General features: G+C 36.9%; 2 protein-coding genes across 2 annotated transcripts; both read right to left on the reverse strand.

The window, feature by feature from the left end:
- Nucleotides 1-826: 826 nt before the first annotated feature.
- Nucleotides 827-2260, reverse strand: LOC146918158 (uncharacterized). Its single transcript, XM_085722005.1, has one exon. The coding sequence runs from the start codon at nt 2258-2260 to the stop codon at nt 827-829; it is 1434 nt and encodes a 477-aa protein (XP_085578131.1).
- Nucleotides 2261-7251: 4991 nt separating this feature from the next.
- On the reverse strand, nt 7252-8376 carry LOC146918159 (putative protein FAR1-RELATED SEQUENCE 10). The gene has a single exon (XM_085722006.1). The coding sequence runs from the start codon at nt 8374-8376 to the stop codon at nt 7252-7254; it is 1125 nt and encodes a 374-aa protein (XP_085578132.1).
- Nucleotides 8377-11699: the final 3323 nt, after the last annotated feature.

The following is an 11699-nucleotide window of genomic DNA, read 5'->3' on the forward strand; positions in this document are numbered from 1 at the left end:
CCTTGGTCAAGTGTCTTAAGGCTATACTATTAAGTATATTGGACTTTGATTTTACCATGACTAACAAAGTATAACTTTGTGGACTTAGAACTATATTATGTTGAATTTTGCTCTCCACCCAGCACGTTTTGCTCGCACCCTGCAGCCATGCCAATTTTGCCCATGCGCATGTTAACTAACGCAAGTGTAATACTATACGTTAGTTAAGTAACGTTGCGTAAGTTAAGATGCGCAAGTGGAAAACTCTGCGTGAGTTAACTCACGCATAGGCATGTATTAAAAAAAACACTGCGTGAGTTAACTCACGCATAGTATTACACTTGCGCGAGTTAACTCACGCACTAGTGATATATCAGTACAGCATTAAATGGTGTACTGATGTGCATTGAATGCAGTTTGGGTCCAAACCCTAAAATGCTCGTAATTGAACCTAATTACGTCAGTTTAACAATATTATTGGATAATACGACTTGGTGCATCAAAATTACACCAAAACATCGTTTTTTTCACAATCACATAATCATACATAACGATCCAAACAGTCCAATTAACACAAATTCGCCGGTAATGACCCGTAATCATTTAAACACACTTAATGACACGTAAACGATCCAAATTACAAATAATTAGAGACAAAGTAAGTAATGCAAGCAATAATTGGTGTGACATAACCGGCCACCAAAAAAATAATTCATTTCATTTAATATATATATAATATTGGCCACAAATATACAAATTACATAACCGGCCACCAAAAAATATGTCGGGGTGTAATACCACCAAAAAATAGGACGAACACCAACCGACCTATAACTTTCTTAACCTATTATAACCTATCTAAGAGGTCTAGTGATATTCCTAAATTGCCGTCCTCTTCCATGTCCTCCGTCCATTCAAATTCTTGTTCCTTTTTTTGCGGGGTGGGAGTATCACCACAAACAATTGGATTGTGCTCATTTGTTGGTTTCTTTGGCGGCTTAGGCTCCTTAGACATGAGTTCATTGAAAGCGTCTTGTCTATCCAAAAATGCAAAATGCCAATTCTCCGCCTCACCAATCTTGTTGTTCATCCACTCCTTACAACTTGGTGGTAACGGACAACCTTCCTTCAAAATCACATGAAGATAGTGATCGGGAATAAAGCAAAGACACATGATGTTGGAATGTGGATTAAGTGGAGGAGCACTTCGGATTGGGAAATATGTCTCACATACACCACCCGTCGTTTCGGACAAAGTCAATAGAACAACGGGTCTTTTGTAGCAAGAAGCAATAATGTGACCCATATCCGGAGTGGTCATCCACTTATCTGGAGGCGCAACACCAATTGTACGTTTTGGAGGGTATAAACCATTCAAGATTATGTTATAACGCTCCTCCGTGTCATATATCGGCATGTAGTCACTCTTATGATTTCTCAACTCTTGAATTAGTGCATGACGAATCAATACATGATCTTCCTCATCCATCCCCAAGTGCCTAGCTATCACCCGGAATCCACAATGACCATCCCCTTTAACATTCACAATTTCTTCAACAAAAGGCCTCATGATATTTGGAATTTGTGAAATGTATGGGATATTCCAAAACGGTTTTGAATTGGAGGATGAAGCTTGTGAGCGGGAGTAAGTGCCAAGGCGTGCACCTTTCCTTTTTGGAAGTGACCTCTTTGGTTGTGAAGGTTGACTATCCGGATTTTGAGAATCAATGGTCTCCCACCTAGAGGGGATTCGACCCGTTGATGACACTTTGAGTGTAGTCCTCTTCCTTTTAGGTGCTCCCTTGGTTACCACCTTTTTCAAAGGCGGAGACAAAAATGTGGTTTCCGGAAATGCAATTTGACGCATCATCTCTTTGATGTGGAGCTTCATATTGTAAGGGCTTTTCTTGAGAAATTCTTGAATGCCATTCCACTCCTCCATCACGGAAAAGTCATCATCAATCTTCTCTCCTTGTACACACAACCTTTTCCAATGAGGGTATATATCATCCAATACAAGAGGCAATTTTTGCTTGCTCTTCATGGCAATAATACACGCACAAGGTAACCCGTAGGATGTCATTTGAACACAACCACAATCTTCCTCACCAAATGCGAATGTCTTGGAGCGTTTCAATTCATCATAGATAAATCTCAATGCTTTTCTAGAAACATAACCCTCCAATTCTTTCATCATCTTGATCTTTTTGTATTTGTGCTCAAACACCGTTTTGTTCCTCCCGAAACTACCTTGTATTTCACCAAATTGCACCGCCAACATCTTGTGGATTTCATCCCAACATGATGCCAAATCACCCACGCTACTCCTCAAATATTTTTTCAAAACACCATGAGCGGATTCAACTATGTTGGTGGTTCTACACCCTAGATGCAAGACTTTTGATAGATATCTGGCAAGTGTACCAAAAACTATCGAAGTAGTAATAAATATCGATCCACAAGGACTGTGTTAGTTTCAATTATAGCAAGTATGTTATACGTTAGGATGTGTAAAGTTTGTATTTGGTTGCCCTAGGCAGTAAGATTTGGTTTTAATCAGATTTGATTAAAGTAGAAAGAGTTTGAAAGAAAATTATATTGAGAGGAATGGTTAAGCCGGTGAATCCACTATTGCTTTATATGAAAAAGTCTACCTCTCTCTACTCTCAATTACTACTCAGTTTTTACGATAAATTAACTAAGTGACTTTGATCAATCTCTCGCATCAAAGCCCTTTCCTAAGTTATAACCCTAAGTTATTAACCGCGGAAGCAATATTGGAACGTTAATTCATGTATCATAACCCTCAATTTCCTATCTCTAGGTTCCTAGTGTTGAGTTAAACAGAATTACTTTTTCAGGATTAAAAGCTAGGGCTAGTAGTCATTCAATTCCTAAGATCAATTCATGAGATTGCAAGAAGCTAGGGCTAGTAGTCATACAAAACAATAATCATGAAAAGCAATAAACACAAGTAATTCTGAATAAAAACTGAATAGCATTGATTATAGAGAGAGTTCAACTACAAAATCATATATTACAAAAGTTTCATCATGGCTTAACCAAACTAAAGGTTTAGCTACTCATAGCTAAACAATCATAAGTAATAACAAGAGAAAACATACATAAATCTAACCAACGGGGTGTTGGTATGAGATTCAAGGCTCGTTCCTTGGTCTCCTGTCGTCCTTATTGCTCAAAATCGCAATAATAATCAGTACCAAAACCCTTGCTAGCAGCTGGCTATTTATAGAAAGAAAATTAGGGTTTCAGAAAAGCCCATCATCGTGCCACGTTACGGGCTGGTCGTGACACGATGCTTCATTAATCCTACGTGGCAGCAGACAAAATCAACCATCGTGGCACGTTGCATGTTGCTTCGTGCCACGAAATATCCAGTGTTGAATCCTTTGTCCCACGCTTCCTTCAACGTGCCACGAACATTACCAAACGTGGCACGATGCTTTGAGTTTTAGGCAATTTCCTTGGGTTCTTGAAGTTTCTTCTCTTGAGCTTTTGTTCTTGTTTTGGCTTGATTTCACCATGAGTTCATTGCAGTTGACTCTCTAAATGCTATAATAAAGACCTAAATATGACTTAAAAACTAATGTTGATGCACTGTCATCACAACCCCCAACTTGAACCATTCCTTGTCCTCAAGGAATCTACTTGCAATATTGACAATCGACAGTAAAATAACAATTACCTGATCAAGCGATAGTACCCAAAAGTTCAACACCTTACTAGCTAAAGATGAGCTAGTTTAACTTGTTAGCAACCACCAATTCACAACTCCACGCAACAATATGAAAAGGGTTCACACACAGTCGACATGCAATCTACATATTACCATAAGCTTGAAAAGTTTCTAAACGTCAATCAAAATCAATGTCAATGCACACTTTGAGGTCTTTAAGGGTTATAACGGAGCTTAGGTGAAGGTGGGATAATATTTGGATAAGTAGGCTACACAAAATTTGAGTTAAGCATTCCTGCGGAAGTTAAGCACAAAATTCAATCCATCATTCATTCACCTTATGGAACACAATTATTGCAAAGGTACTAGAGAATACTTGTAACTATTGGGACAATCGAGTTTAAAGTTACTCTGATTTTCAATGTGTTGTCCCTTTTTCATTCTATATTTTTTTTTCTTTCTCTTTTTTTTGATACACCATTTTTGAGTGTATATACACCAATTTTTAGTGTATTTTTCATGATAATGTTCTTTCTTTGTTCTCTAGTACCTCCACCCCCAACTTAGTTGGTTGCAAATTCCAATAGCAACCCTAAACTTAATATTTAGCAACATTCTACAATGCCTAACTCAGAAAAACAATATGGGACAAGTCCTAAAAGTCTCTAAGTTTGTAATGCAGTTTGTCACCGAACAAAAAGATCTAAACCTACCGGCTCAATTTGGCTAAAGAAAGGATAATTATTCAAATATAAACAGGGTAGGCTTCAAAAAGGCTCACAGGACCAAGCACTTTTGCCTCAGTGTGCTAATGACAAAGATCAATCGACAGTAGAGAAACAACGCAAGTTCTAGAAATGTAAAAGCATGGAACACTCTATATAAGTAAATTGAAAAAGAAAATTTAGCCATGAACCTTATAGTTATGATATCTGGGAGTTGTGACTACCTATCTTTAACTGCCGTACACTTCGCCTTTGAAATCAAGTCACTCCTCCTTTTGAACTTTTGGAATACCACTTGAACAAGTATTTGTTACTAAACTGTAAAAAGTCAATAAAACAAACAAATTCATCAATAATAAACAAGTGCAAGAACAATTACATCAACGGGGGGTATAACCGAGTTAAACCAGAATGAAAATTAAAGACAAATTGTTTGACTCAACAATAGAAATAAAATACTGAAAATAAAGACATAATAAAAAGGATGGGTTGCCTCCCACCAAGCGCTTTCTTTTACGTCATTGAGCTTGACGCTTCAACCACTGTTAGGGTGGCAAATATGTCAGAAAGAACACATCATCCTTCTTCTTCCTCTTGTTTGGAAGGAATTCCATGAATTTGTAACAAATAAGTAGATGCTCCCATGCGCTCATAGTTAAACCTTTGGAATTTAAGCTCTCCCACCTTAGAGAAGGATATGCATCCATTTGCACACGAGTGATTTCCTTAACCCCTGTTTGTTCAGACTTCCGGAAAATGTCAGCACTCCTCACTTTGGGATTTTCTTCCACCACAACCTCGTGACACTCAGTCTCCATCTGAACCAACTTCCTTTGAGACTCATGTGCTTTCTCAACAAGATCACCACACTGAACATCAAACTTCTCAAATGAAACTTGATTTGACACCAAGAAATCATCTAAAATATTTTGCAGTTGAGCATTGTAATCGATGTTGATCACCTCTTTCTTCCCTTCACAATCACTACCCGGTTGATTCGCCTCATAATGACCACAACTCGAGATTTTGTTGTCCAAAATTCTGATCTTAAAAGATAGCATATATTTTTCATACTGCAACTTAGCAATCTCTTATGTGTTATAGAGGAGTAACCTGTCTATCATAGCTGCAAAACTTGGATAAACTCGTCAGTAGCAAAGCACAAAGAAATAGAGGTGAAGAGCATAAATAATAATTTTTTTTTCTTTATTTTTTTTATATATATAAACAAAAAATATAAATGACAGAGATCCTAAATAATAACGAAATTACCAAGCTGAAATGATTCAACAGTCCCCGGCAACGGCGCCAAAAACTTGATAGATATCTGGCAAGTGTACCAAAAACTATCGAAGTAGTAATAAATATCGATCCACAAGGACTGTGTTAGTTTCAATTATAGCAAGTATGTTATACGTTAGGATGTGTAAAGTTTGTATTTGGTTGCCCTAGGCAGTAAGATTTGGTTTTAATCAGATTTGATTAAAGTAGAAAGAGTTTGAAAGAAAATTATATTGAGAGGAATGGTTAAGCCGGTGAATCCACTATTGCTTTATATGAAAAAGTCTACCTCTCTCTACTCTCAATTACTACTCAGTTTTTACGATAAATTAACTAAGTGACTTTGATCAATCTCTCGCATCAAAGCCCTTTCCTAAGTTATAACCCTGTTAATCTCTTAACGTGATTGAATAATCGCGGAAGCAATATTGGAACGTTAATTCATGTATCATAACCCTCAATTTCCTATCTCTAGGTTCCTAGTGTTGAGTTAAACAAAATTACTATTTCAGGATTAAAAGCTAGGGCTAGTAGTCATTCAATTCCTAAGATCAATTCATGTGATTGCAAGAAGCTAGGGCTAGTAGTCATACAAAACAATAATCATGAAAAGCAATAAACACAAGTAATTCTGAATAAAAACTGAATAGCATTGATTATAGAGAGAGTTCAACTACAAAATCATATATTACAAAAGTTTCATCATGGCTTAACCAAACTAAAGGTTTAGCTACTCATAGCTAAACAATCATAAGTAATAACAAGAGAAAACATACATAAATCTAACCAACGGGGTGTTGGTATGAGATTCAGGGCTCGTTCCTTGGTCTCCTGTCGTCCTTAGTGCTCAAAATCGCAATAATAATCAGTACCAAAACCCTTGCTAGCAGCTGGCTATTTATAGAAAGAAAATTAGGGTTTCAGAAAAGCCCATCATCGTGCCACGTTACGGGCTGGTCGTGGCACGATGCTTCATTAATCCTACGTGGCAGCAGACAAAATCAACCATCGTGGCACGTTGCATGTTGCTTCGTGCCACGAAATATCCAGTGCTGAATCCTTTGTCCCACGCTTCCTTCAACGTGCCACGAACATTACCAAACGTGGCACGATGCTTTGAGTTTTAGGCAATTTCCTTGGTTTCTTGAAGTTTCTTCTCTTGAGCTTTTGTTTTTGTTTTGGCTTGATTTCACCATGAGTTCATTGCAGTTGACTCTCTAAATGCTATAATAAAGACCTAAATATGACTTAAAAACTAATGTTGATGCACTGTCATCAACTTTATCCGTCCATGCCCTCACAAATTTCTCCTTAAGGTTCAAAACCGTTTCTTCGACATATTTAATGAATTCCGGAAATGGCATGCATACCTCTTTGAATTTCAACAAATTAATTGCATATGATTCCTCCGTGGGAGATTCAACCAACTCTCTCCAAGCATTCACCACTTTCTCAACAACATCGCTATTTTTCATCTTGTTCTTCTTCAATTCTTTCTTGTCTAGTTTTTGTACCCTTAGGAGGCTTTGGCACCACTTTACAATCCGTGATGCACTTGGACCTTACATTCTACCCAATATGAAAATAACAAAGCATGGTGTATGTCTCAGGGAAAACTGTGCCAACGGCCTTCATCAAAGCACCATCCCTATCGGTGACAATCACCTTAGGCATGTTGTCTTTTGAGTACAATAGACCTTTCAACATTGTAAGTGCCCAAGCAAAGTTATCCTCTAGTTCAAAGTGAAGAAAGTCAAAACCAACGGAGTACGTCATTCTTGTAGAGGTGCAACCAACTATCTCAAACAAAGGCATTCGGTAGTTGTTGGTTTTGTATGTAGAGTCCATGACCAAAACGGTCGGAAAGGTGTTGAGCAATTTAATTGACTCCGGATGAGCAAAAAAGATGTCTTCAAGAGTGGTTTCCTCACTATTGCATCTTGTGTAATAGACGTACTTATGCTCCACCAACTTCGAAATCAAGAATTGCAACTCCGTCATGTCACCTCTTTCCCCCTTGCGCCATCTTGTTCTCACATTGTACGCTTGCTTGATTGTTGTCACACTTTCGTTGTTGTTTTCCTTCAAATTGGTGAGAATATTCCGAGGCACAGTCAAGCTCTTTGTCATTTCAATAACTTTTTTCTTCTCCTCCGCACGAAGTCTACCCGCAATTAAGTGTCCTTGTAACTTTCCCACCTCCAAGTCATGGTTGTGCATTCCACAAAGCATTGCAAGCCACCAATCATTTGTATCTTTATCAAAGAAACCTTTCAACCTAAACGGACAATTACATTTCCTTGAGCCAATGCCTTCAAGGTTCGGTTTCTTCCTTGTCTTAGGTGGCTTGTATACCCCACTCCTTTCACATTGGATCGTCAAGTACGACCTTTTTATAACGGATTTATCTATACAAACACCAAATCCGGCCTGCACCCCTTGTCCACGAACCCAAGTAAGTAACTCTTCTCGCTCTCTCCATCTTGCATTTGTTGTAAAAAATGAGGCGGTGTCACGAGCTTCACAAATAACACCGGTAGGTACCGGTTTAGGTTCTTGAATTTTACCAATTCGAGCTTGAATTGGAATTTGGACTTTAAATGGTTTGAAATTAAAGCTTGGTTTGACATCGCCGGAACCTTCTTTTTTGGCCGGTTTCGGTTCAACGCCATCATCCGCGACTTTGTCAACCATCTCCCTAAATATCTATTGAATAAAAAAAAATTACAAAGGAAGAAAAAAATAAATTACTTGCGGAACAAGCTAACCAAGAACAAAAGTGGCGCAAAAAATTCAAAAAAACATGGATGCACAGTGGCGTGACTTAAGTCACGCAGCACTAATGCACTTGCGCCAGTTAACTCGCGCAACAAGCTAACATGCGCAAGTTAACTTGCGTACCATGCCCTACTCCCTACGAAAAACAGACGAACCAAGCAGGAAAACCAGCAAAATGAGATGAGTTTAGATGGTACAATACCTGAAAATTGATGCTTGATGAGCGTAGAAACTTGCTTCCTGACGATTTGCAATGATTTGGGATGATGATTTTGACCCAAAAAATCGCACTTTTTGGGTTTTTGAAGGTGGAGGGAAAGAAAATGGTGGTTGGAGTTCGGACTGATGGGTTTTGTTCAAAAACAGGAACACTGCGTGAGTTAACTAACGCAGCGTGAGTTAACTTGCGTAGCGCATGTTAACTTGCGTAGCGCATGTTAACTTGCGCAGCATGAGTTAACTTGCGCAAGGGCAAAATTGGCATGGCTGCAGGGTGCGAGCAAAACGTGCTGGGTGGAGAGCAAAATTCTATTATGTTTTGCCTTGATTCAAAGCCTTGTGGTTTGTAACTTGTTTAATATTAGTCTCTTGGAATTTATAAAACTGATCTTTGATAGTTAGTGACTTAATTAAGCATATGCCTCAACTTGCTTCTCAAAACTTCTAGTGTTAACTTGACTTAATTTTTAACATTTGTAGTTTTCTCATCTAAAGCTATATATACTAGTATAATGATAAAAATTACTTGTCCTGTTTAATTATGTTAAAACCCATTAGATTATTTTCACAATCATGTTAAGTTTTGCCTTACTCTCTTGTTTCCACTTTCATTTAATTTTGATATTGCTTTGGCTCTTAATTTTTACTCTCATCGTTTATTTGATCTCAAGTGGTGCGATGCTATAAGAAAATTATGTAACTATCTTATTTAATTTTTCATATCTAATCTAGTATCATCACAAGAACTATTTATAAGAAAAAAATGTTTTTGTTTAATAAAATAAAATTGATTAATATGGTTTTCTTGTATTGAAAATAAAGTAGAATGATTTGTTAAACTTGTTCCACCTCTTTTTCTATCCAATACTCAGACTCTTTTATTTAGTTAATTTTCAAGGGATTGTTTGGTAGAAAACAAAAATGATAAATTAATCTAGGTGAATTAATAATAGTTATAGTCATGGACTTTAGAAAATAGCTTATTTTTGGTATGAAGATAGATCATGAATTATGGCTATATTTTTCTACGTTTGGTAATTTAAAGAGAATCTTAAAATTGAACCTTTGTTGCTACTTTTAGTCTAATAAGTGATTTAGTTAGTAAACAAAAAGGATAGTTATACACTAAAGATAATATTTTTAGATTAAGAACTTCAGAATAAAACTTTATACCGGCTAGATCTATTTTCTCAAGACATCGTTTTAGAAAAATAACCGTTTCATTATGTTCTTTAATCTTTTAGAAATAATATTCATAACGTTGTTGATAATTTTATATTGCGCGTTTAATATTTTAACGGCTTTAACGAAGTTGAGAAAGGACATAAAAATAAAAGAGACTTTGTAGAATTTTGTTTGTAGAAATTTAGAGACATCATTAAAGGTTTATTATAATTCAAGACTCGCTTAAATTAAGACAACCTTAATCAAAGTTAAAAATTCATCTTAATTGAAGGTGATTTTGAATTGTTAGTTAATTATAGAAAAACAAAACCTTATTTTTGGGCTTATTCTTAAATCTTCAACATCGTGGTCTCTTTGGGTAGAAGCTAGTTGAGTTCTATCTTTCTTGCTTTATCTCAAGTCCGATCATCTCTCTCTTTTTGCTTCGGTTTCTTTTCCCATCTCTGTGTCTTTGTCGTGAACTTTGAGAAAGTGAGAAGTGAGGTTTGAGTGAGAGTAAAGTGAGATTGTGAGAGTTTGATGAAGTGAGTAAGAAGAGAAATAAAAACCTTTGCTTGGAGGGACTTTCATGACTAAAAGAAATTAAAGGGACAATAGACATAGTCGTTTGGATGAAAAGCTAGTCGAGGTAAGGGCACCTATCCATTTTTAGATATATTTATATATGATAAATTGGTATGTATAATTTCTCCGTATTTTCATACGTGATTGATGATGCTTAACTTCCAAGGTGAATAAATGATTATATATGTGCAGCTTTTATGCATGAGATAAATTATTTACATATGCTTATGCTAAAATTGAGATATCTAAGTTGTTGCATTAGCATATAAGGGGAATCGTATGCTCATGCATTTCATAGTAAATGTGGCCACCAGAGAGGAGTCATGAGGTGCACACCGGAGAGGTGGCACGGGGTGTGTTGAAGACCACCTTATCCCGTAGTGGATCATTGAGTCTGATAGATGGGTAGATACTCATCTCCTTATGTGGAGTTGCCACAACCCTCTGCGGAGGTGTATTAAATTCCGGAATCATATGCATGTAATGTCCTGTGATAGGCTTCACACTCATGTAGAGTCTGCATTGCATTAGGAATCGAGTATTAATTATCTTTATTATGAGCATTATTTCTCTACTTGTTTCCGTACGTGGATTAGAATGGGATCTCTAATTCACGTATAATGTTTGCTCTGTTTATGTTTCCTGTATATTTGTTATTTTCGGAAATGGTGACCCTTTCAGTGGATGTGTGGGCTATACGCCATTAGATTATGACGATTCCAAAAGGAGCCGAGCTACCATGGCGGAAGATGACGATTCCACCTCCCCGGATGAGTGGGCTATTTCGTCTTAGTGATTCGACCCAACCGCAGGGTAGATCTCGTTCACCGAGAGATGAACTCGATACCATTCGAATAGTCGATAGGGAGAAAGCCTTTAGCTTGATGTTAGTTGTGGGTCCAATACCCAACTTTATTTGAATCTAAGATCAGCTTAGGAGTCCTTTTAATTTTAGGTAAACACTTTGTAAGGATTCCTTTTCATTTTAGTGAATACTTTTGTTAGGAAATTTTCCCTCTCCGTAGGGATGTAGTTATGTCTTGTAAATTATTCTGTTGCCAGACAAAGCTCTATATAACTCTGACGTTCATTTTGAAAAGGAACCTTTAATTTATTTTGTGAATATAACTCTATAACTTGTGATTAAAAAAGGTTTAAACTTTATTCTTTCGTCTTCGTTTTAAAAAAAAAAAAAAACTGACGCATAACATTTGGTGCTGAAAAACAGGGCGTTACATTGTCGTATCAGAGCTTTGGGTGGCTATTTCTAA

This window comes from Medicago sativa, chromosome 6 (assembly GCF_051527215.1).
Source record: "Medicago sativa cultivar Bolivia chromosome 6, Bolivia_mono, whole genome shotgun sequence".
NCBI lineage: Eukaryota > Viridiplantae > Streptophyta > Magnoliopsida > Fabales > Fabaceae > Medicago > Medicago sativa.

Coding starts and splice junctions, on each gene's coding strand:
- LOC146918158 (XM_085722005.1), bottom strand. CDS start 2,260: ATGTTGGCGGTGCAATTTGGTGAAATACAAGGTAGTTTCGGGAGGAAC.
- LOC146918159 (XM_085722006.1), bottom strand. CDS start 8,376: ATGGTTGACAAAGTCGCGGATGATGGCGTTGAACCGAAACCGGCCAAA.